Source organism: Sinohyriopsis cumingii, chromosome 12, assembly GCF_028554795.1.
Source record: "Sinohyriopsis cumingii isolate HCF-2022 chromosome 12, ASM2855479v2, whole genome shotgun sequence".
In the NCBI taxonomy this organism is placed as follows: Eukaryota; Metazoa; Mollusca; class Bivalvia; order Unionida; family Unionidae; genus Sinohyriopsis; species Sinohyriopsis cumingii.
The window spans coordinates 48,673,750-48,701,732 of record NC_142972.1 but is presented as its reverse complement, the minus strand read 5'-3'; the positions used below and the strand labels follow the sequence as shown (position 1 = coordinate 48,701,732).

The 27,983-nt window shown below is 33.3% G+C and overlaps 1 protein-coding gene across 3 annotated transcripts; it reads left to right on the top strand.

The window, feature by feature from the left end:
- Positions 1-47: 47 nt before the first annotated feature.
- On the top strand, positions 48-27,983 carry LOC149786409 (protein AMN1 homolog). 3 transcript variants are annotated; one of them, XM_089976833.1, is made up of 7 exons: positions 48-155; positions 4,976-5,108; positions 11,471-11,615; positions 14,451-14,668; positions 19,221-19,277; positions 22,339-22,450; positions 24,876-27,983. In XM_089976833.1, exons 1-7 carry the CDS (start codon positions 91-93, stop codon positions 24,953-24,955), a joined length of 810 nt encoding a protein of 269 aa, XP_089832959.1. In that variant the 5' UTR covers positions 48-90; the 3' UTR covers positions 24,956-27,983. The 3 variants fall into 3 exon arrangements, with proteins under 3 accessions (XP_089832959.1, XP_089832960.1, XP_089832961.1); XM_089976834.1 differs by lacking the exon at positions 19,221-19,277; XM_089976835.1 differs by lacking the exon at positions 24,876-27,983 and having other exon boundaries at positions 22,273-22,408.

Below are 27,983 nucleotides of genomic sequence, written 5' to 3'. Positions count from 1 at the left end.
TGCGTTTACTGTAACCGTGCGCTAAAGAATAACGGACCGGGTACTGCTTGGTTCAAAAATTTCTTGTTGCCGTTTCCAAAATAAACAGCAATGGCGGCAACTGTAAAATATGACGCATCTGCAATTTATGGCAAATTTGTGACACTTCTAGACTTGTGAGATATTATTTGTGCTATCAGTCAAATTAATTAAGAGACTGCTTTCACTCAGTGTCAAGTCAGTAATTGTAAATAGAGGGGCGGGTGTGTCAACAACAGCAGCTCGTATGTTTGCCGCAAGCTAAAAAAATAAAACTTGAGTCGTGCAGGCGTTCACAACCGACTCTTTCCTTAACGAGTGTCCTTGCTTAGAATTTGATTAAAATCTTTAAATAGAGATTATTTACTTTATTTGCATCCTCATACATTCATGTTAATTTTGAAGGTCTATGTTTAAACGCACCGAGAAGTACATAACATTAACGGCAAAGTCAATGTTAAATTACGTGGACATTTTTGGACAAGGTCAACCGGTGTGATTCAGTAGAAACCGGATTAAATATGCGCGCTATGATGTCATTTTGAAAGCAGCGGGCGTTGAAAAGAAATTATTACTACTCTGTTATTTGTAATTGTACGCCCGACGTTCTCTTTTCTTGATTCAGTTTAGTACCTTCTAAGTTCTACAGTTGTAAAAGGTCATAGAGATCAGTAATTTTCGTCTGGAAGTTTTCGATGATATCTAAGGTGAAGATCATTCAACAATCAGGATCTGATTACACTATTTTATTATCAGATTTCAAACAACAGTTGATATTTAATTTAATTCGAATAAATGCGTGTACATGACTGCATTAACCTTGACTTACCATGTCACAGCCATTCATGAAATGTGGGTACTAATATTAGTACTAGGTTGCCTTGGTCAAAACAGAACTGTACTATTGAGTATAGTATCCACCTACCCTCCTATTTGTTCGTACCCCACTATGAATTTATAAATATTAAAAAACTTAAAGATTGTCAAAAAAATGCACAGATGTTAGTAATTTCATTTATCTGTTTATAATTTCTAATCTAGTTATCAGGTGAGCCTTAGCAAATTAGCATTTATCAACTGGTTGGTTTTTCAAACCAAGCAGTATCAGTTGATATAAATAACCATACAGACTGCCCATTGACTTTTTTCCCATTTATAGAATAGTCCATTTTCAGTACAAACTATGTTGTCTGCAGCCAGTATTTGCAATGTCTAGTAATATTTTCCCCAAAACTCAAAAAATAGTTATTTTTATATCATGTGTTCAGATGGATGTAGCTGTCTTAGTTACAGAAAATTATGAATTATTCAGAGCTCATTGAAGACAGAAAACTACACACATTTGTTGCAGTAAAAAAATAGACTCGCCTCTGCAAATATCATTGCTGTATTATGAAAGAAACCCTGTTTGATTTGAAATGCCAACATGTTGACAGTGTTAGAGACCCCCTGGCAATAATTGGGTTAAAATGTATGCATTGTTGAATCTGCAATTATTATAACCCAGATGCTTTTTGTTTTTAAAATTGGTAGGGATTACAAATAAATGGCAGGTCAGGCAAATACTATATGGGATAGTTTAAACTTGAATTGCATCATTTTTCGTTGTCACAAACAAAAAGAAAGTTTTGATAATGATCTCTTTTATAGCTGATAATTGTTGTTAACACATTTTTAGTTTGATTTATGTTTAGATCTTTATTAAAAAATATTCAGTATGTTTTCAATGCGCAGTGGAATCTTTTAAGTAAATATAGCAAAGTGGTAAAATTGGCATGCAAATTGGAATCATACAGGTATTCTTTTTGTTGTGTATCTTTGAAATTATTGACATAAATTTAACTATTGTGTTTGTTTTAATTGTAATGAAGATATTGTACTAATTTATATGCTTTGATCATATTACGTCAAATGGGAACAAGGTTATATTTGCCAAAAAATAACATTCTTTATATGGAAATGACTCATTACATAAATGTAAATGAAGAATGGAATCAGCATAAAATATACATTTTTTACTTAAATTTTTCTGACTATTTAATTCTATTTTATTTCAGACTTAATGTAAATGTTAGTTTATTGATTGTTAAAGGTAAAAAGCAGTCATCATTTTTAATGCTGTTGTATATTAATTTGTGTTGTAACCTAGAAAATTGTCATGCAAACAAAGCATTGACATTAATAGTTGCTGATTGTTAAGTTACCAAATCAGTAAAGTCATGAACTTTAGCAAATAATTTTTGTTAAGTTTATTTAAATATTTGTTTTTCAAGTTTTTCCTAATTGTCAAAGTATGAAAAAGTGACTATTTGGTTTGTGAAATGATCATAAAACAAAAAATGCTTTTAGTTATTATTTGAAACTACGTATATTATGTTACTAATAAATTTAAGCCTACTGTAAACAGAATAATAAAACTAATTACAGATATTCCATTTTGTATGATGAAATACCATTTCACATTGCAAAGGCTGGACTAATTACATAAATTGTCGTATCCTTTAAAGTGCTTGCATTTGTGTCCATTATCCATCACTCATTCTCTTAAGTATTTAGCATGAAAGAGCAAGATATTCTTCACTTTGCAATTCATGGACTTTGAGCTGGAACTGAGCAGAGTTATTCTTCGTCCATTAGAAGCTTGTCAGATGACCAGAAATTATAAATATCAAGGGTCATGATGACTTAGTGGACTTCTCTGATGATCAGGACACCTGAGCACAAGATTGCAAACAACAGAGCTGTTTGTACCCCGCTTGCAGTTTAAAAGCAAACTGCATGAAGGATATAAAAATTGCACAAAACTTGGTCATTTATTAATTAATTCATAATTTCTAACTTTATTTTCGATAGAGAACCTTAACAATATCATCATTTTCACATTTCAAAGTTATGGAATTATTTGGAGTTTGTTGAAGATGATAAACTACCTACAGAACTCCTGTTTTCTGAAGAAAAAACACAATAATAAAGTGTTAGTGACCGATATAAACAATTGTTTTAGAAATGATAAATTGAAGAATAAAATTGCCAAGCTTTGTCCATTTTTTATATTATTGAGTCTTTTCACTTGTAAAATTGATGGGGGCAAAAACTGCCAGTGGAGTAGGTTAATCCTAAAGTTTACTCATCCAAAATGCTGCACTATTTTACTGATGCCTGAAAGAATTTGTTTTTAGGGACATTTGAGATTTCTTTGATATTTATGCTGTGAACATGTTATGTGTGAAAGGTAATTCATTACAAACTAATTAATTACTTGCAAATACATGTACATCTGTTTAAATACCTTCATTTTGGTATGTCATTATTTCAGCAGTAAGTAGCTGTGGCCTTGGGAGAGGCTGACACCCTGTAATGTCCAAGTTGAGAAAAAAAATATTGTTTTTTCTTTCATATTTTTTGGCCTTCATTTATTATAAACATTGAGCAGATAACTGTATAGTAGCTAACTGGATAAATTAAAATGAAAATGTGTTTAAAGCTGTTCAGGTTTATATAAATACCATTGCAGTGCATTACAATATTGATAGGCTACATGAAATTGGAAAAATTTATAGAACTACAAATTTGGTCTCTTCCAATGTAGTGTATACAAGGTTGTTTGTAGTTAGACCTGATTTACAAATTAGCATGGTACATGTATTTCTTAAGGGTTAAAAATATCAAACATGTCTTAGATCCCACTAGAAGAGGCACATCTTTGCCTGGAACAAATGATTTTCATGAATTTAGTGCATTTTATTTTCTAGCTTGTATCTGTAGTATCACTATGCTGATTTATGTGCTCCTTGTAACCAATATGTTGGCTGGCATTGGGATCATCTTGTGCATAGTGCCCCAGATATAGTTGAGCACCTTGATGACAAGATCAATGAACAGGGAAAGCCCAAGAAAAAATTTCTGGATATGTATTGCACATTATTATAAATGCTTGCTTCGTGACCTGCCCTCGCCATAAATAGTGTTGTCACTTTCCTCTCTTAAGGTATGCTGTACCCTGTCATCCCTAGGCGACACTGTGCCCTTTCTGTGGTACACCCTGCATTCCTGAGGGGCTGTGTGGTCTTAAATATTTGGCAGTTTAATACATGTGCATTTAGAGACATCATTAACCTGTTGTTCGTATTGTGTACTTGAATTTCAAATGCATGAAATAAGCTCCCCATTCCTTCAGAGACATTGTCCTCAGAAGACATAAAATGCCCAGTGGAAACCAGCACCCTGCCTAGACATGTGGTATGGAGATAACACTAATACATTTTTTAATAAATTCAGTTTTTTTATTACTTATTGTAGCTTTTCATTTATCAGCAAGTTTCATTAGCTGGTATCAGCTATTTTTGCCACAAAGAAAAACTTGAAATGGCATTTTGGCACTGAGGTTTGAATTCACAACTAACTGTGAATCAAAGGTTCTCCCAAGTAAGGTATCCTGTTTGTGTATGCTATCTTGCTCCATCATATAAACCAGAGGTGGGCAAACTTTCCAGTGCAAGTGCTGCATACACAAATTTACACTTTGTCACGGGCTGCATAGTTCATTAAGTAAAATAATATTTGAAATAGCAAAACAAAAGGTTTTTCTAAATAACATCTAATTAATTTTCAGTTGTTAATATTTGAAAACTTAAACTTCAAAAGAAGCACATTTATTTGATAAACAGAGTAACATAAACAGAGTCAGTGCAAATTATGACTTGTTCCTAGGCCATGTGAAAATGCTTGGCGGGCCGCATGCGGCCTTATGGCTGTAGTTTGCCCACCCCTGATATAAGCTGTTGTGTTCTTTCTCATTTAGCAGTTAAGATAGGAATCATATATTGTACAACCATAAACAACTCTCAGGCTTGGGATACAATTAGTGAGTTTAAAACAACATGAGAGAATGCGCATGGTTGTAGGTACAAACGCTTATTTGTTTACTTTATGTATTTATTGGGATTAACTTTTGCAGATGTATCCAGACCATTGTTAACAATATTACCAAACTTGTCACAGACCTGGACAAACTGCCTCCGAATCTGAAAGACAAATGTTTGTATCTGATGTCTAAGAGAGGGCTGGTTACAGATGCTAATATCAAAACGGTATCAATACTTTTTTAATTTTTCATTCCGATTACTTCAGTATATTGGTGACATGTAATGTCTGGGAATTAATAATGGTCTAAATAAGTATTCTCTATGCTAATTGTCTATAGGGTGAACAAAGACTTTCTGAATTCAGTTTCCTTGCTTAGTTGATGAAAATTGTATGTTCGTGAAAGGTTTAGAATTTACAGAAAGTGAAATGATAGATAACTGTTACTATCCAACTAAGAGTGATTGAAGTTATTATAATGAACAAAAAATATGCATTGACTTATAATTCAGCAGTGAATAACGTGTCCTGAAAAGACATGCATGCATTTAAAGGTAATGTATATTACCTTCATAAAAGACTTAATGTATCTGGTAAACATGTCACTGTGCATCAAATGCACATGATATATAGATTAATTCCTATTGTATAAACTGTTAGCTAATGTTTTCTTATATATTAACAATAAAAAAGTGTGTACACCATTTGACCTATTCTTTGAACTCTGCATTTACCAATTTCCTAGGAAGGTCCCAGGTTTGAATTGCAATTTCTGATGTAATTGGTTTTTCCCCAAACTTCTGGAGTATTTAGGTATATTTTCATAGAAGAGTCTCGGTGAATATTGTGATGTTGAAGGCTGTTATTACAATTTATTGAGGTCCTGTTACTGAGCATGCCTTACGCTTAACAGCAAGCTTTCATTACCACTTACAGTCAAAAGTATATCATTGCAACCCCCCTTTAGGATGTTTTGTTTGATGTGTAAAGGTGCATTCGTCAGTAGACAGTCCAGTTACTATAAGGAATGCCACCATCATGATGATAATGCTGACTCGAGTTAATTATTCTACTCCACCCAAGGGAGATTTGTAAATGTTTTAGTAGCTTAGGCACAGTAACATATTGTTTATCCATTACCTCATTTTAGTACTATATTGATGATGTAAAATTGCATTTCCCCTAGTAAAATACCACTAATTTTACTTTCTGTTGTTACACCTTACTATTCCAGCTATAATCTAAAAAGGATAGTATACCATTCCCATTAAATTCATGCAATAGAGCAGTTAATTATATGGTGACTGTACAGACCAGTAATGCATATTTGCTAGATAAAAAATATATCAGATAGCTGCTTTTAATTTATTTCCTAATTTTAAGTGACACAATATAAATGTAAATGTAGAAACTTTCCTACATTTTCTGTAGCTGGATATAGGCAGGTTTGAGTATTAAATACATTGCATCATTAGTAAGCAATAGGTTACATCTGTGTTCAATTCCCAGTCTTCTTGTAGTCAGCTGCCATATTGTGTCCTTGGGTAGGACACTTTACTCTGATTGTCCAACAAAACTAATGTAGCATAAATAATCTTTCTACTCGGGTGATTTGCAAATTAAAACAATGTTTCTTGAATAGGCATTGTATTGACAATATTATATACCTTACCAAATTAAAAGTAAATATTAAAACACGTGTATCCTTTCATTTCTTGCTTGCCAAATTATGCCAAAATAAACATTGGTTAAAAACCAATGTTTATTTTGGCATAATTTGGCCAGTCTGATAAAAATAAGATCTACTCATGATAAGTGGATCTGACAGGCACCAACAAAGGTTCATGTTCTGCTGATTGTTACATTTACCAGCCCACCTAATTTTGTGGTAGGGATAGTTATCATCAGTTTATTTGAAGTGAATGATATTTTTCATTTTCATTGATGTGAGGCTCAAATTTGATCCGTGATTCAAAATCATCCACAGAATATGACCTTGTTCCAGTGTTCATTAGATCCCTGTTATGCCTGAGATCTGAGTTTTAAATTAGGTTTCACAATTCACACATAGAAGATCCTAGAAAACTGCACGATGGAAATAATTAAGGAAACTCTTTATTTCAAGGAAAAAAACTACAATGAAAGATGCAGGGTGGGCGCTGGCTTTAAAAACATTGTTGCCAAAACAATTGCCAACCTCAATATTTTGTCGCCAATTTGTAAAACCTGTCATCGTTTTCATAATACAGCACTATCCATGTGGGGCTGGAGGTGTTGGTGGGGGTTGATAGGCAGATTGTACCTTCTTACAAGGTGTCTGCTTTATTTGGTTATCATTATCTAGAGGGTGATCGCTGTCGATGTTGTTGCCCAGATTGAGTAAATATTAATATAAAGTGTGCAACTTATAGATGGAATAAATAAAGATCTGAGCAGATATATGGAACAGAATGACATGAGCCCTGTACATGAAATACAACAATTTAAACAATGACATAAACAACTGTGATAATATGTTACACTAGGAAAATATACTTCTCCTTTGAAATAAATCATTCACTAAATTTTAAGCACAAATATACAGTGTGACCTCACTATAGCACGCTCCATTATGACATAAATTTGGACATAACATGGTTGTGGCATGGCTCCAAAATTTTATATACATCTTTTTTTCTCGCACCAAAAAAAGCTTTCTCAAAAGTACGATAAAATGTAAAAAGTTATCATTTTGGGGAAGAGATCATGCATGAATACTACAAGACAATCGTGGCGTGGCTTCTGAAATTTGATATGTATTTTTCTCATACATGAAAAAATATTTTTTTCTTCTTAAAAGTACAAAAGATAAAGTGTAAAAAGGTTTATTCCAGGATCATGTAGGGCTTCACCAATGTCACAAACTGCAATTTTTTAGTTTCCTTATTGGAGACGAAATGTGCCATCTGGCATTTTTTTTCATTGGCAACATTGTTGGCTGTTTAATTTTGTATATAAAGCAATTGGTTTGGAGTGGAGAAATTCAGAGGCTCCATGAAATGAAGCTACAAACTTGATATAAAATGCAGTGAAATTTATCTATTGTTACATAAACAATTTCTTTGTCCATATTGACAAACCATCTTAGCAGTGCATTGTTATATCATAATCCACTTATGTTGACATTGAGCATGAGTACTGTATATTGTGAGATATCCACTTTTTTTTGTTGTTGACATTTCTGGTAGAGTGGATCAATCGGATGAGTCATTATCTCGTAATCTATCTTTCATTGGATTTTCGGCCGCTCACTAGTAATTAATATATTTACATAGACTGATATTTGTGGGTGGATGGTAACTTATATTCCTCTTCTTTCCACTCAGAATTAAATCCTTTAGAACACCTGCATTTTCTATACAAATCCTTGTGATCAGACCAGAACACCTGCATCTGTATTGTCCGTTGACCCGTTGTTAAATTTCTGATACATGAGTGGAAGGCAGCATCACTCCACTACCACAAATGTAAAAAGCAAAAACAAACCCCATCTTACTTGTTGGTCTATTCAGTAAGCAGGGAGGAACTGTAACTACAGTCAACCAAACGATGGCCAATTCCTATTTTAAAAATGTACCCAGATAAAATAGTTTGCTGAAATTCAAAGAAAACATTACCTTTGAAGCACCAACTGTTATGAAAATTATTAAATAAAGTAAAATATTATATATACCTTCTCTGTTTTCATTACACGTGTATCTCCCATTTAATATGCATCGATTTAAGATGGTAACTGTGTCAATGAGGCACATATTTTACCACCTGTATTTATTACCTACCCCCCAATTTTTGGGGGTACATGCATCATTTTCTTCAGCTGACTGATCTGGTTACTTATAACACAGTTCGGTCTGTAACATGGTTGGGTTCTATGGCCCCCAACTACCATATTATAACAGGGTCACACTGTACTTATATAATTAGCCGATCTGTTTTAAAGTATTGAAATAGTTCGTCATAGAATCGAGTGAATAATCAAAGTCATTGCCTTGTACAGCTTCATAACCTGCTTATTTCCGGTTCACTCCAACTTCAATGTGGCTGTTCTTCTTGGTCCTTTCGCTTTTTTCTTCTCCAAACTATCTATTGTCTTGCCTCTTTCAACCCTCAGACTTTGTGTGCGTAGGTGGATACATAAGTACATAGATACATAGATACTTGGACAAATAGGTTAGTGGATACATCAGTGAAGCTATTTCCCCTTTCAAAATAAACAGAGAAGCAACCTAAATCATCTGTCAGATATCCTACTGGCAATATGTCATTACTCCCCTCTTGTTATATCAGATATCGTCCTATCAGAATTCAAACAGATACCAAAGGCTCTCTGGTCGAGCCAAACATGGCAGACCATAAACAAAACTAGTGTCATAAGATTAATGTATTTCCTAATGGCTATCTCATCACTGACTCACATTAACATCACACGAGACATAACAGTTCTGTTCTCATCTCAATTACACAAATGAATGAATGAAATTCATTATATGTTTAGCTACATTATTTCCAGCGTATACACACATTCAAGTCTTTTGCATACATGAAATTTCACTTCATGGCTTAACAACGTTAATTTCAGTCAATATGCACTAAAGTCTTTATCATACGTGAAATCATATAAGATCTGAGAATTCACATGGATTCTCATAACTCCTATCAACCAAAGTAATGCATGAAATTTTTAGAATAACTGATTCCTACAACAATCAGGATGACAAATTCAAACAGTTCATCAAACTTATATAAAGAAGCTCATTGTACGAATTCAGAAAGATGAACTCAAACACAGTTATACTCATATCAAGAAAATTGATCCACAGATTTAAACAAATCATTCAAATATATTCAAGCAAATCATTATACTGGTATCAACATGAGATTGACGCAAATACCTTGTGCTTTCAAGCTTTGCTCGCTTCTACCGCCATAATTGTGTCCATCGACTTTCCACACATCCAGTCCCTTGGATAAATATTTTGCGAGAGAATTTCTTCTCAGTTCAATCTCAGAGTCTCAGTGGAAAATGTAGACTGACTAAATTTTGCGATGGAGCATATTAAAACCACGAAATTTCATGTGGGAAACATGCCCCTTATTTAGCGTAACCATTCAGGATTAAATATATCTACTGTTGTTTATAACCAGGCCCCAAAGTTGCAGTCAGCCTGACTTCTGGATTTCCAAATAACTGATTCTGGACAATCTCAACTCTGGCATTTTTGATATAAAGATCAAAGTTAACCTTTTCCTTCCAGTCTGTTGTACTGTTATATAAAGAAGGCTTAATTAGAATCACTTCCTCTCACAACACAGACATTAAAAATCGTAGTGGTATAGCATTTAACATGCACCTGTCCCCATATATGTGATTAATTGTTTTGCCCAAATTAATGTGCTCTTTATAGATCGACAGAAATTTGCGCCCTTACAACCCATTTATCACAACACCCTCATGACCAAGCTAATATTGTCGAAGTAAGTGGATATTTTACATGGGGGGAGGGGGGCTGAAAATAATTGAAATTTAGATGTAGTTGCTTTTGCCAATTTGAGAAAAAAGCCCATAGCATCCAATGGTTAATATTCTTTTTATCTTTAATGGTTTGAGATGATCCCCTTTTTGGTATGTGGTCATTAATTACTTTACTTTGTGGACATTAACACCTCTTTTGACTGTTAAAATATACAGGCATTGAGAAAGATATAGACAGTAAAGCCCACCACATGCATCTCTGATGCAAACCAGTATATTTTATGTATTGCATCTAACGGAAGCAAGGTCTATTAACTCCATGACACATCATCTTGAGGTAACAGGTTTGATATGGGAGGAAAGACTTAATTGTGTTTGCTAATGAAAGCAGTGGAATGAATAAATTGACATAGAAAATATTAAGAGTTACTTTCTATAGTGTCAAATCAAAAAGGTTGCAGTGCTAATAGGAATTCCAGATTTTTCATGTAAATTCCCCAGTAGCACATGCCTGTTTAAATTATGACTGCAGTCCAAATTCATTAAGTCATGAAAAAATTTCTTAACAAGGAATGACAGATTGTTGGTTTTGGGATTTTCATATGTATGCAGTCAGTGTATCATGATGGTTGAAGTATCATACGTGCTTTTAGGTCAAATCCAACTTCAAACAACATAGATCTTGATCTGCTGGTACATTATGTGCTAGCTGATCATGGTATGTTTTGTTTGTTCTGTTGATTATTTCCTACCAACTGCATAGGCCCAAATATGCAAGTACATTACATTATGCAATAGCAAATCTTGGTCTGCACAGTTTACAGTTGGACTTGACATATTTGTATATACAGCAGTATTTACATACATGTATATATTGTTTTGTTAAAATTTTATTTAATTGCAAAATAAATGTATTTTCCCAAATCTTTAAACAGAGATAGATTCGTAGTCACAGACAGGAATTATTGATTTGAATCCCATTATGCAAAAAATAACCTTGAAAGTTAATCTTTAAAAGTCATCTTATTTCCAGTTTAAATGACTTAAAAGAAACTTCATATTTTTTATATCTACCAGGTCCTTCATGATCATTTAAGAACCCTAGATTTGTCTGAGTGTGATGTTACAGACGAAACTTTACAAAGTCTGTGCAGGTGCCCACAGCTAAGAAAAATAGATTTGAATGCTGCTAAACAATCCAGAACCACCATAACAACCGAAGGTAAAGTCAGCACATTTCAAGTTATTCCATTGTTACTAATGGATTGTAATACATGAATCAGAGCTTATGAAGATGTGGAGGGTTTTAAAGCTCTCTCCTGCTCAAACTTTGTTTCAGTTCAAGATTTTGATGTAATTTGTCATTGGCTAATATTAACCAGTCAGTTGTCAGACTTGGTAAACAGATTCTGAGTTGAGCATGAGGTTATTTTGTAATCTTTAGTCCTGCTTCCATAGAGTGAAGTGACTCAAAGTACATGACTATCCAGTGATGGACTGCCAGTCCAATACAAGTTAACTCTTAGCAGATGCTAGTACCCATTTACAGTTTTTTTCACTGGAGTAAATAAAGTTAATTGCATCAATGAACAGTGTACCATTTTTGGCTCGGTCTTAATCCAGCTATATATTAGGTTTTATACAAGCAGAGATACCCTGTATTTCACTGTGTATCATGTGAAAAACATAATTTTGGACTCCAAAAGGGAAACTTGTTTTTTCAGTGTTGTTGATCACTTCCAGTAAAGTCTCCTAGTTAAGAATGTATGCTTTAACATTGAAAAGTTATCAGTGATTATTTATTTCTTTAGCTGAGTATTGCCATGCACAGAATAGATTTTATTGCAAACATTATCCAGTTAAAGACTGCAAAAAATTTAACATTGATTTTACTACATCCATTCAAGTAGTAAAGGAAGATTGCATGGGAAGTAACTGCTGAGATTCTGTTATGGTTAAGAACACAGTTTCTAACACTGACCCAGAATAAAGAAGCATGACAGACAAAAAAATTCAAGACAAAAATATGAAGAACAAAATTAGTTCATAATTTGGATCTGTCTTGTAACATAATACAATAAACATGATAATGATTTGTTTTTTATATATAAAAAAATAATAAAATGAGAAGGACTGTGTATCATTATATGCTCTAACAGTTCAGAGTGATATTTTTGTGACTATATATATCTCACAACCTTTTATTATTTATTCAATAAATAAGTAAATAATATTTATTTAGTTATTTTTAAATTCCCTGCAAGATAAAGAGGTTATTAAAGATAAAAAACCCTATATAATTCATGTTAATTTTTGCTATCTTTTGAAAGGAAATTATTCATCATGAAAAGTGCACTACTGTTTTTGAGGGTAAATAACTATAATAATTCAAATTACTTTCATTTCATTATGACAAAGCAAATGCATATAAGCTTTGGTGGGTCATTGCTTACCGTATATACTCATAAGTTGATTTGAACTACAAACAACACAGATCCTGATATGCCGTAACATAATGCACCTGCAGATTAGTGTCTTATTTGTTTTATGGATCAATCGTAACAAACTGCACAGACCCAGATCTGAAGGTGCGTTATGTAACAGCAGATCTGGGTCTGTGCAGTTTGATCTTATAAGCGAGTATATACAGTAATGTGCCTGATCCACTACTAAAAGAGTACTGGTTCAGGTTACACTATCTGATCAGCATAGGTCTGCCACCATGGTATGTCCTAAAGCAAGGCACTTTGCTCCAATTGCCTTAGCACTATATAACATACTTTGTTTACTGTACTGTAAAACACCATTCCAAACCGTTTGAGCCAGAATGCTGTCTTGAAACATATTGTGTATGAACAAATAGAGGCCAGCAATTTTTTTATTAGATATAAATACTTCTTTCAGTCTTTTTAAATGGGATATGATGCCATTGATGACTCAGCATCGCTTTGCATATCTAGGAATCAAAATACATTTACTAAACTAAAAAATATAATACTTATTAAATGATGAAAACTGATTCACTAGATGTTAGTCATGAGAACGTTTCATAATAGTTTACATACAAGTTCTTACTGTGTCAGGAAATACTCACGCTGTTGTTTTAATCAAGTGTTAATTTAATATATATCTTCATGCAATCTTCTGTGTGAAATAAAAGTGCAACTGCATTGTACAAGCGATTTCCTATTTTCCTAGTTTTTGATTTAAGGTACATGAATTTATATCAAACTTATGTAATAAACATTAATAAATTTGGAGAAAGTTTTTGATACATTGTTAATAACAATATTAATGACAGTTTTCCTAGACACAGAAACTGCAGTTGGGGTTCCAGGAAAAGGGTACAGATTGGCTACATCCAGTTGATACGTTGTACCCATTTTTAAATTGCAAAACAATATACTGGTATCTGGCAAAAATTACAGTAATGAAATACTTTTATCAAAGTGAAATCTTTGGCAGTAGAAATGTTTTATCTTATTTCTACCTTTCTTTTTGTGGACGAGTGGTCTAAAGCACTCTTTGTTATGGATCACTGCCATCTCACCTCTGTCTGCGTGGGTTCAAGTCTCGGATTCGACTAATGTGGATATGTGAGAAAGCTTGCCAGTAGCTTCTCATGGGATGGTGGTCCTTTCCATGGTTTTCTCTGGTTCTTCCTCCACCATTAATACTGGCCGCCATGTATAGCCTATCGTGTGCTGAAAAATGGTGTTAAACCCTACAACAACAACAACAACAACAACCTTTCTTTTTGCATTTTTGTTTAGCTATACAACAAACTGATGTTACACATTAAAAGAAAATTGAAAAATAAGTAAAGTTTTCAAGGTTACTCTATGCCTTAACGATAAAGAGATGTATATGGATAGATAATTTTTTGGTTATTTTCATTATTCATGGCAAAGTTTATTGAATGCTAGATTTTGAATTGGAAGTGACAACTTCATTACCACGCTTCTATGACTACACCATTTGATTGTATAAAATCTCTAGTTTAACATCTGTCAAAAAATAAATTCAGAAGACTGATTCATTCTCTTTTTTTCTTAAGGTGTGAGAAGTCTGGCCCAGTCCTGTTGTTTCTTGCAGACTGTCTACTTGCGTCGCTGTCTAAATATCACAGATGAGGCCATAGTCTCACTGTCTCATAACTGTCCCCGACTGCAGTATCTCAATGTTGGGGGATGTCAGGAGCTTACAGATCTGTCACTGGAAGCTCTTGGGCAAAATAGCAGATTTTTGCAGAGTGTGAATTTTGCACACACCAAGGTTTGAATCATGTTCATATGAACTTTGAATTTAGACAGAAAATAAAGATAAAGGTAAACCTAGACTGACTGCTCATACAATAAAATCTTTATTAAGTAATACATCATACATCAGTCACTTAAAGGCCTTATTTCATTGTACATCATACATCAGTCACTTAAAGGCCTTATTTCATTGTACATCATACATCAGTCACTTAAAGGCCTTATTTCATTGGCGCTTAATGCCATCATTTACTGGTGATTTCAAAAACTTCATGCAATTGAATATTCAAACTAAATATTTGAGTCTGCATTTCTTCAAGTTATCAAATTGCCATACCAACTTAACGCTTGTAGTATAAAAAGTTACACTATGCTTTCTATAACTTATGAGCGATGATATTCAAAACATCAATTGTGGCATAATTGAGTACAAAAGGTAACAATGTAGATCAAAAATTACATTTAAAATTTGAGGGTGAGGCATTTTCAACTGTAGTTCTGCCCTATAAGATTTGTAATGTGTATTTTCTTTTATGAATATTCTTCTACCGCCATGTAATATTTAGGAATGTGACCTTTTTAAACGCACTATAATTAAAGTCAATTATAACTAAATGATTTAATATAAATCAAGTTTATGTTGTTATCTGCTATTCAAATTTGTGAAAATTGGTCAAGTAAGAGTTGCTTCCCTTGTAGAACTTAGCATGTGTATCCATCCATCCAACAAATACAAATACTACTACTTAAGTTTCTGAACATGATTTACACTGATAAACTGCCAAAATCAAACTCATTAACATGTTTAATTAATTTCCCATTTAGCATTTTATTTTTGTCAGCATAAACCACATTGTCAGTGCATCATGCTAACACATGTCTGAATTCTGCCACAAACCACATCGTGGATGCTTCATGTTAACACGATGTCTGAATTCCACTCCATGTTCTTTCAGGTGATAAAATGAGTCTGCACACAGCAGAAAGAAGCACTATTTTAGAACTTAATGACTCGTTTCCAGATGCATAGCTAAAATTTTTAAATGATTTGTCATCAGATCTGCCTGTGGAAAAATCATGCATGATGTCTGCTGTGTGTGGGTTTTGACAATCAGTTATACTTGAGTTTCCAAACAGATTGCACTACAATGGCAGTACATCACAAGCAATGCAGACAGCTGGAAAAATCTATGTGTTGATGCCTAGGATATGTCAATGGATTATTAAAATCCCCAAAATTATCAAAATTATACCCAGCTGAGTAGATTATGTCATAATTGCTGTTTTTTTTTTTTTTTTCTGTGACAGTGTACTCATTGCCTTAGTTATTGGGCATGAAATTAAGCATCCTATTGCCTGTATGATCTCTGAATTTCATTTATTTCTGTTTGATTCCGCAGCATATTGATGAATAATTTGAAAATGGTAAAGTTTAAATTGTTGAGTGTTTGTTTCTCATCCCATTCAGTTTTGTAAAAGAAAAAAAATTCATTCATCACCCAGTTCGTGAAGTTTGTCATCTGATTTGGACTGAAATGGGAGTAGATCTTGCCTTATTGTAAATTGATTAGCATATTGTCACAGGATGAAGCTGGGTTGGGATTGGATTAGGGAAGACACCAAAAGTAACTGTGTTTTTAAGATGTTTATTTATAAACGCAAATTAAATATTAACAAATCTGGCACCAGTATAAACAAAAAGATAAGGAAAATTATAAAGTTCCTAACATGGAACTATCAACAACAATTAACTCAATGAGGAAAAATTCAAACATGAATTTAACAAATGGAATTTCAAACAAACGTGAATTAAGTCCTATCACCGATTAACAAAATAAAAGTATATGATCTACACCCAAATATAAACAAAGTCTTGAATGTATCGTTCATACAACAATATTGAAATGCATGTAAATTTGAATGTATCGTTCATAAAACAATATTGAAAAGCATGTAGATTTGAATGTATCGTTCATAAAACGATACTGAAAAGCATGTAAATTTGAATGTATCGTTCAGATAACGATATTCAAATGCATGTAAATTTGAATGTATCATTCAAATAACGATATATTCAAATGCATGTAAAATTGAATGTATCGATCAAATAACTATATTATATTGCATCTAAATTTGAATGTATCGTTCATAAAATGATATTGAAATGCATGAAATTATGAATCTATCGATCGTTCATATAACGATATTGCAATAGGAATGAATGAAATTATGAACCTCTCGATCGTTCATATAACGATATTGCAATAGGAATGAATGAAAATTTGCTCAGATAGCAATAGTGAAAATAACAACATGGAACACAATATATATAACTATCGTGGTGCCCATTTGACATCCAAGATGTAACTCCATTCCACTTGCTCTAGTCAATGGCCAGAGAAGCACCCACACATGGTCTGCCTCTCTCAGTCTGATGAAGGATCCCTCAAGAGCCCTCACATTTAACACAGACCCAATGGTCGCGAAGCCTTGCTCCCTCACATCGAGAGAACCAGTATACTCTGATCTAACGCCACCTTAACACAGCATATACGTCACACGAAACCACACAGAGTTCTGTGACTCCATATCAAACCATGTATAAGGCATGGCAACATGTATAAGGCTGCTCTACAGCTGGAGATTTGCTCCTGTAAAGGGATAAGCTTCCTGACAAGACTTGTCGTAATGTAATTTGGTTATAGAGAATTTGCTCTATATGTACACTAGCTGTGACAGATATGCGCAGCTAGGCACTTAGGTTTTCTGCTGCAGGCAATTTGCTCGTGCGGCATGGTCTGAGTTTCGCTCAGGATTTCAAAATAACTAGAGCCAAAAATATATATTACCCTAGGGTGACGCTGTATGCGGCAGTGAAACCCAAGTACATTTTTGACAACATATACATATTGATATAGCTCATACACAATTCTGTGACACATATTATCTGAGCAAGAACTAATGAGGGAGTGGTATCAGTTTAACTCATTAACCCCTGGAGGTTTTTGTCATTTTGCCAGAAATGCGAGTAGGAAACACATTTTGAGGGCTATTTCTGAATACATCCTAATACATCAACTTCCAACAGATTTTCCATTACCCTAATGCCTAGTTGTGTTAGGAACATCATTTTCCATTGGTTATTTTGCTCACGCATGAGCAGAGGGGTAAAAGTTTTTAATTCTTATTTTTTCTTTGGTTTTGCTAATCGGACCCATCATTTTCATTTCAAGACCATTCTTTCATCCAAATGCCCACCTTATCCTACTTTTGGCAATAGTTCACCTGTCAGTGTGCAGTTCAGAATGGTCTGCCTTAGATCTGAGACCTAAAAGTCTAAAATCGGACAAAAAATTGGATTCCGACCACAGGCAAAATTTGGGTGAAAAAAAACTGATCCAAATAATTAGGTTTTTCCCTCTATATTTCGTAGTGCAATTAAAATGTCTTGATTATTTGGTATCATTATAGAGCTGTATCTGTCTACCTTATATAATACCACTCACTTTAGTGTATCATACATGACCTTGACGTTACAGAGCTTGGCAGTAGGCTACTACCTCCTGTCATGTAAACGCAGCGCCAGGGGTTAAAGGAGCATCTTTTCCAGTAACATACAAATGAAGTCAGTAGAAATTTAATTATTTTGTACTGATTGTGTAATGATATTGATTCAGATAGTGGAAATACATATTTCATAAACTGTTAATGACAAATTTTATAAGTTATATATGTTTACTCTGACACCAATTGGAAATGAGGCTTACATAAAATAGACCAATATATAAAAGTTGCTTTAAGTTGCAATCTGGATGTACACATACCAATAAACTAATACAGTCAAACCTGCCTTAAAAGTCACCTGCATCAAACATTACCCTATTTTAAACAGTCTCTTTTTTTCAAAGTCCTGCAAACTGAAGTTTTATCATAAATAGGATTGAAATGATTCACTGTAATGATGCATTGATAATTCTGCCATTTTAATACACACATCAATGCTTCTAGTGGATAATCGATTCAAACAATAATTACCTTATGAAAGTTACTTTTAATCTTCAATGACCATGAGTAATTTATTAGTTGTTTGCCTCTTTATCATATCATAGGTTGTGTATCATGATACATATTGACATTTGGCATATTGGTATATTTTCATCCCTAATAGACATGAACCTGTCTTAAGCAGTCCCCTGTGTTTTAAAGCCAGTATTGTCAGTCACCAATGTGGTTGCTTAAGACAAGATTAACTATGTTCTTCTGTGACATTGACCATTCCTTGGGTATTTAGCTCTGCACAAGTATTGGACTGGAAGTGAAATACTCACTTCATCCAAAATAAGGAATAGTCTAACCCTATCACATACTGCTTTAGTGGCGGCATTAAGTACACATGTTGTAAGGCATTATTATTTAAACAAGTTTATGATAAATGATTGTTTTTAGCAAATAACTTTCGGGTTGACTATACTCACTTCTGTTAAATAACAGGTTTTTGTTTCTTGTATTTTCAGATATTAGATACTTATTCTGATTTGGTTTTTTGTTGTTTCTTTCATTTGTCTCAGGTCACAGATAATGGGGTAGTGTCTCTTGTAAGTGGTTGCTGTGCAGAGTCATTAGATGTGAGTATTCAATTTTTTCTGTCATATACACCAGGTAAATGAGGCTCAGTTTATGAAAAGGTAATTTTTTTACAACTATATGGTCTTAAACTAAGTACAGCAAAGAGCGAAAACCAACAAGTTTTGTTGAATTTAACAAATGATTTATTTCCCTAAAATACAAAGCAAAAATTACAAAACAACTTGAAGTATTGTGAATTAAATCCTAAATAGTCCTAAAAGTTCTATCACAGCTACTGGTATAAAAGTATTGAATATTCTAAAAGAATTCCTATGGTCTTCAGAATAAATTCCAATTTTGAATGTGCTGATATGTTAATAGTTTCAAATGTGCCAACTGTCTTGATGTATCATAATGATATAATCTAAACTTTTCTTGAATAAGTTCACAATAATTTACTTTGTAATTCCAATGAATGATTTAAATAAATATGTTAAATTCTCACAGCTGAACACAGCTAAAATTGATTCCACCTAGACTGATATTAAGGTATGGAATTAGTAATTCTGAAGTAAACTATATTTATATGAAAAGCTAAGACACAATAGAAGAACCAGGATGAGGGTAATTTTCCCATCAAATTAAAAAAGAACTTGCTTCAAGAACATTCTTAATTTCTGAGAAAAACTAGAACTTGACCTAATAATGGTCTTAAAACATAATCTAAAATCGTATACAAGAATTATCCATATAATATTTTGGTTATGATAAAAAGATATTAGTCGGGTAGGCCCAACTCCTACCCTCAGTTACAAACAAAAGGTAAATTACACAATACAAATTAAATATGCATGGCATATAATCTTGGACAAAAGACAGCACGCAATACAATTGAATATACATAACAGTATCTTCAATGCTGGAGTTGTGATTACCGTTATAACCAACACCATCATCACCATCACCTTCATCTTATACAAAATCACAACTTTGCTACCTTAGACTACCTGATGCCTGAAAAGGATAACAGTTACAATTAAACATACTTTTGTTTGACTCATCAGGAATCTTGGATTGTTTTGAGTTAATTTGATGTCATCATAACATAAATTTACACAGAATAAATTGCATACTGTAATGTAGACTTCATTGGTCCATGAAATCAAAAAGACTGTCATCCTTATAATCAAAGATTTTACTGTCATATTTATATATAGATACAGGGTCAAAAAATATCACTCACTTGCTCACTCATATTTATATATGATATGAGGAAGGGCAAGTGACTTTTTCAAGTTCACCTAATTAGACAATTACGATTTTAAACAATTTATCAGATATTAATGTGAAAAAGACATGGCTAATCATGGGACTTGCTTTGTTAAGAATATGTCTCAACAGTCATAACATAACTGGCAGAAATAACATTGTTGCTGTTTGCTTACAGGTGTCCATTTTCAAAAAGTCAGTATCAACCAGATGCACACTGATCTGATATTAAATCATTGGATGTCATTTAACCTAGCTCACAGTTACATAAATATCCCATAATACTTCTTTATTACCTGTGTTTAGGTCTTAAGTGTGTCAAATTTAGCAGCTGGTTACCAACAAGCTTGCATTTAAGCACAGTTCATTTTGTAATTGAATGAAATTAAAGACTGATTTGTCAGTTGGTTAATTTTGTTCTTTGCAAAAGGATTTTGATGCTACCTATAACAACCTGAGCAGTGGGCATGTTTGACATAAGACAGTTTTTATTGTGTTGCACTGTGAAACAAAACAAAAATGAATAAAGGCTAAAATACAAGAACAGAATTTTTTTGCAAAAGAAGTAGTATTATTCTTCGAATGATCAAGAAATGAGAAACTTCAATAAGCATGGTTTGCCACATTTAATTAACTGGACTAAGATGATGAGTCCATTGTGCAATTTGGTCAGGTTGTTTTGCAAATATCCATCAATACCATACTCAGAATTATCCTTTTTTTTGGTTAAGAGGTGAAATAAGGAAAGAATCAGTGAAATTTCATCATAAATGTTGTCAATATATACAGTGTTTAGAACATGAATAGACATAAGAAAAGCTTGAACATAGAGACCTTGCCAGATCATTAATAAAACGATCAAAGAGGAAGCTTCAATTTTATACATTAGTATAGGATGAGTAGAATTTATGCTGGACAAATATAAGTTCCAAGTCACTTGTCCTTCATTGCAAGTGGCTAAATAACACTTTTTTAAATCCTGGATTATGATACAATTTTGTTTGTCATTTGTTTGACGCAAGTTAATTAATTCTTACTATCTAGACTGTGCTTTAAATCACACAATAGGACAGGCATCTGCAACTTCCTCCAATTTAAAAAATTTCATTTGCCTATGAAACATTTGTGGAATGTATGTATTACTAGTGCAAAATTTGTTGTCATCATTGTCAATCTTGTTTATATTTTGTTTTACACATATCTGTACTAATTGTTTTCAACACTTCTGCATGTATAGTCATAAAGTATGACTGGTACATTTATTACAATGATTTCTAAACTCTTCCACCAAAAACTGGCTACTGTGATATACTTGGCATGCACCAGTTCAAAGACTTTGCATGTTGATGAGCACTATTTCTGAGACGTCACTGTATGTGGTCATGAAAGTTGCATTGCCCGGTATGACTGTCAAAAAAGGTCTCAAGACTGAATGCATGCTTAGGTAAAATTTTCAGACCATATAACCTTAAAACAGAATGTTTAACAAAAGGCTTTTGACCATTGTATCCAGTGATGAAAAATTTAGTTGAGTCATTTTACTCAAGTTCAGATGCCTTATGAAAGGGGTGGTCAGGACTTGTATTGTCAGTTTCAAAACAGTATAGCTGATATTTTTTGCAGTTGTAATTTTTTTCTTCATTTTATCGCTTCTAAAAGACATATCCTTGTTTTTGGTGAGTTGTGTTTTGGTGATTGCAGGTCTTGGGAGGTAATTTTTGAGAAATTTTGAAAAAATGTATTTACATGATATCATTCACAGACCACATTTCTTCACGGTTTTAGAAAACTCCAAACATAATTTGGTTGAACAGAGAGCTCTGATTCCCAGGAATTCTTTCTAACTATTAGGAAATTCACATGGATGGCTGTAGAGAGCTGACCGATGAAGCAGTGGAAGCAGTGTTACAGTTCTGCCCCAAAATATCCATTCTTCTCTTCCATGGGTGCCCTAAAATTACAGGTAGGTTGTGCATAAATGAGCTCTTCAGAAATATGGACTATGCTCTATTTACTAATTTACATATCTATTTCTTAAAAACTGCCATGTATAATTTAATAAAACCAGCAATTGCATATAACATTCTTGAAATCGCGCAATTTTCATTTTTGAAAGTTCGATTGTGAATGAAAGTTACAGTTCTAAATTTTAGGTTTTAGTCACATTTGCCCTTCTGCCTTCTAACCCAGGAGATGTTTAAGATAAATGGATGAAGCTTGGTGTACTTATGTACTTATAATAAATAGAGCAACATTATCTCAGATGACATGGTGTATCCTTGGTAAAGGCAATAAGCTCCCATTTCTTTGGCATAGTATAGCCAATAATAGGTTAAAAATATAATTAAAACCAACATAAAAACAGAAACTGTCACATGAAGATATCTGTGTGGGTTCGAGTCTTGGGCTGGGCCAATGTGGGTATGTGAGAAAGCTTGCTGGTAGCTTCTCATGGGTTGGTGGTTCTTTCCAGGGTTTTTCTGGGTTTTTCTGCCACCATTTGTACTAGCTGCTATGTATAATGTATCTTCTGCTGAAAATTGGTGTTAAACCCTATAATAGTAACAAAAACAACAATGTACAGGTTTAAACCACAGTACTTGTATGCTTCTCAGATTGATGACATCTCATATCACTGTCATTATTTTATACGCAAGGTCAAGGTCTCAAATCAGTTTTTTAATTACATACTTTTTTTCTTTGCTTATCTTCTAATGCACTTTGAAATAAGGCATTGAAATTGATAGTTACTCGCTTGACAGGGTCTACTTACTGGTTGAGTAAACATCTGGGTTTACCATTCAGCCATCTTTTGTACTAACATTGCTTCTGTAATAACTATACCGCTTGGAGAACATCACAACTGCTATATTCCGAATGTGTTTGTATTTGATCAATTTGAGGGAGATGTAATGCTTAGAGAATGACAACTGCATTACTCTGAGTGCTTAATTTAGGCAAGGCCACTTGTATCCATCCATAAAATGGTAATTTAACAATTTTAGAAGCATTTAGACTCAGACAGTAACCTGTGGCTTAAATGAATCATTTTAGAATAATCATTTTCCAAGCACATTAGAGGCAATACATTTACTACATAGGTCAGAGCATAACCCACATTTCCTGCCAATCTTTAACATGTTTCCTTGTGTAATTGGGTTGATTTGTAAAAACACAAAGAGAAAAAATTATCCAAAGAAAGAAGGATAAGATACTTGTTACATTTGTTAAAATTTATTTCTATATTAGCATTAGGCAGGCAGGATGGGGAGTCATTAATATCCATTTTTCAACAGATTTATGACAATATTTAAATTTATGGGGTTACTAAGTTTCGGTAGAAGGAAAGAAAAATATTATCCCAAAACATAATGTAGATATGGTAAATTATATTTTCCTTACTCAGTTGGTCAAGCCCATGCCTGGCCTACCAATTGCATGACAGTTCAACAGTTGGCACCCATAACAATTAATTAAGGACACAATAGGTTCTGAAACTGGAAATGCTCCAGACCTAACAACTTTTTTGAGTTTTCCATTGATCATAAATGTTGATGTTACATTGATATGAAAGTATCCAGAAATCCAAGAAGAATCTGCTATGAATAGAATGATAGCTACTTAGTCTCACACAGGCCAATTTAAGTTTTTAAGTTTTTTTGCCACTAATTTTTAATGTTGATTACTATTCTCAGCCATCACAGACAGTATTGCCATGGAATATTTGTAGCTATCGACAGTGGGATGGAAATGGTAGCTAAGTATTATTTCTCCATGCAAACTGTATTCACTGATAGGATTTTTTTTTGGTCTAAACTGGATATGGTTTGTGTTATCGAGTGTTTATGTCAGAGGAGGCATGTTGTTGACATTAACAACAGTTAATTTAAAACTTAATTGTTCTAACATTACTTTGAAAGTAAAAATTCAAGTTATGTTTACAATAATTGCAAGAAATGATGTTTTTTGTTTCACATTCCCATTATTGGAATTGCACAAAGCACCTTCTATCACCCAGCTTTCTCATTATCCTTTGAAGTTGCTTGCTTGAAATTTAATTTACAAGGCAAATTGAATGGAACAATTTAACCAAAGTAGGGTGTTATAGAAGTTGATGGATAGAGTGTTAAAATTTGTAAAAGTGAAGGCTTTTGAGCCAGATGCAAACAGCTGATGAGAAGGCTGATTACCCAGATGGGTGGATCAATTATGTGTTACTTAATTCTTATTGTGCGACCTCATTTAGTTTCTGTTGCATGGTGATGAAAACAAGGGAGCTTGGTGACCCAGACTAGCTGATTACTAGTGTCAAACCTTAAATTTATCAACATGTTTTCTTTTTTAATTCAGTCCCTAATTTTATTATATTCTAGCTGTTTCCTTTGCAGAACAATCCAGACAGGCACTTGAGGAGCTTACCACTGGCAGGGCAAAGCCCATGAAACAAGTTACATGGACAATATACTGAATCAAGACATAGTTATCTCCCTTACACTATTCACATGGTTGAGTGACGCTTGTAGTTTGACATTACTTCTGTTTGTTCATTTTGTTTAAAATTTACAAAATACTGGAAGGCACTAATAGATTATAGAGAGTTTTCAGCATTTATGAAGTTTTGTATGTATTTTTGTTGAGGATGCGAGTCTAAAAAAATTAGATTATGAGAATTATGTGACAGATTCAAAGACAGAATTTTTTTACCATGATTCAGTAGAAAAATGAGTATACACTTAAATGACAAAAAACTCTTTTAATTACCATATGTTGTTGAGAAAATGTTTACTTTTACCTTGATGCTTCATACATGAACATTATCTTTGTAACCCATCATTTTTATAAGAATCCACATTGCAAACTTTTTGTTTTATTTTTATTTTTCTAACTGAAACTTTGGTTACACATTTTCAAATAAAAACCTCTTGAATCTTTTAATATCTGACAGATTGTGCACATTACAGAAATGATCTTTTGTAAAAAGTTTTTTACAGTATTGTTTTGATGGGTACTGTATATACTTGCTTATAAGTCGAGTTGAGCTGCAATCTGCATAGACCCAGATCTGCTAGTGCAAAAAAATTCCAACCACTAATGTAATGAGAGAGAGGGTGAGATTGTAATTATGAGAGAACCTTGGTGTCTGTGTGTGTTAGAGTGCACACAATTAAGGAAGCTGCTACTTTTCGGGGGGATAATATTTGAATTTTTTTTAGCTGAACAACATATGTTCCTTCCAAAAATTACATCATATAACATGAATACAGTTTTTGCACATAGAAATACAGTCCTCATGACAAGAAACATTTGAGGAAAGAGATACTTTTATAACTTTATTGAGTCCAGTTTCATCAGTCAAATACATTATTAGGAGTCTAGTCACTAATGAAATTTCTAGTATTTCTCACTTAATATTCTTCTGTTTCAACACCTCCACTCTCACCACTGACTGTGAGTCCTTTATCGAGTAGCTTGTTTTTTAATGATCCATTGGATCATTTCAAGTTCAAACTTGCTATTTCTTGGACAAAACCAATAACCTTTTATTTGATTATAGGGTCTGCAGTTGGAAATGTTTTTGGTCCTAGCATGGCTAAACCATTGCCACACTAGAGTTTTCAATTTGTCAGATTTGCAGTAATTATTGAAAGGACACTTGTTAACATCATTTTTACTTTCAAATTCATTCTTGTAGAATTTCATTTTCTTTACAATATCTGAAATAGTAAATGCTCCTATGTCAAATTTCCCCCCTAATTTCTTCAATCAAGGTTTTTGGGACAGTTTTATACTGTATTACCCCGCTATAGCATGCTCCATTTTAACACGAATTTGGATATAACACAGCCATGGTGTGGTTCCAGAAATTTCATATATACGTATTTTTCTCTTACATGAAAAAATTCTTTTCTTAAAAGAACGAACAAAATGTAAAAAGTTTATTATCATTTTCTTGCAAGAGATCACGTGTGAATAATACAAGACGATCATGGTGTGGATCCTGAAATTTTATATGTATTTTTCTCCTACATGAAAAAGTAGTTTTTCTTCTTAAAAGTACGAAAATAATGTATAAAAAGTTTATTATGGGATCGCATAGGGCTCCGGCAATGTCGCAAACTTGGATTTTTCCCCTTATTGGCAGAACAGTATACCATCTGGAAATTTTTGTTTATTGACGACATTGTTGGCTGTTTAAACTTATATATACGACCATTAGTTTGGAGTGGAGAAATTCTGCGGCCCCATGAAAGGAAGCTGCAAACTAGATATAAAATGAACTGAAATTTATCTGTTGTTATGTGAACAAATTCTTTGTCCATATTGACAAACCATCTAAACAGTGCATTGTTATATCATAATCAACTTATCTTGACATCCAGCATGAGTACTGTTGTGAGATATCCGTTTTGTTGTTGTTGACATTTCTGGTAGCAGAGATCAACCGGACGAGGCATTATCTCATAATTTATCTTTCATAGGATTTTTGGCCACTCGCTAGTAATTAATATATTTACATAGACTGACATTTATGTGGATGGTAAGTAAAATTCCTCTTCTTTTCATTCAGAATTAAATCCTACAGAACATTCGCATTTTCTGTAATAATCCCTGTCATCAGACCAGAACACCTGCATCTCTATCGTCTGTTGACCCTTTTTTAAATTTCTGATGCATGCATGGAAGGCAGCATCATGCTGCTGCCACAAATGTAAGACAAAAACACTTATTGGTTTCATTCAATAGGCAGGGAGTAACAGTAACTAGAATAAATATATCCAGATAAAATAGTTTGCTGAAATTTCAAAGGAAACAGATTACCTTTGAACCACCAATTGTTATGAAAACGTACTCAGCAAATGAAAAAAAAGTCAGTCTCAATCATGCAATACAATTATTTGATGTTGCTGCCACAAAAGAAATGGGCATTTGTTTGGTTCTCCAAAGCCGTCCTTTAGCAGTGACTTAACACATAAACCCTTCATCAAAGAAAGACAACTACAATCTTCAATAAAAACAAATAACTTTTCTTCAAAGGAAGTCAGTACCAAACTTAAAAGTAATGGAATCTAATGGATTTTTGCATTTTACAACCAGACTGGAACATGTTAACTGTGCTGTGAAAGTTTCCTTTTTTCAGAGAAAACGTTTATGCTTATGAACACTACCAACAGCGGCTTAAAACACAAACTAACTTTTACTGACTTGGACGTACTACAAGGTGAATTTGCTTCTTCATTCATTACATGATTGTGTTATGTTTTTTCACTGAATTCAGACCAGTATGACCTGTGACAAAATTATTGAATATTTTAAGTATGTGTGTGTGCATATTTTCAATGGAATCACTTGTATTATGGATTCAGTGTATATGATGAGATTCGCGGGTGAGTACACAGTATTGATATTCTATTCATGCTATACGTTAGACATGTATATATAAACAGTATACACGTATATGTACCAATTTGTGTTTCTCTAAATAAAGAAAACTATTA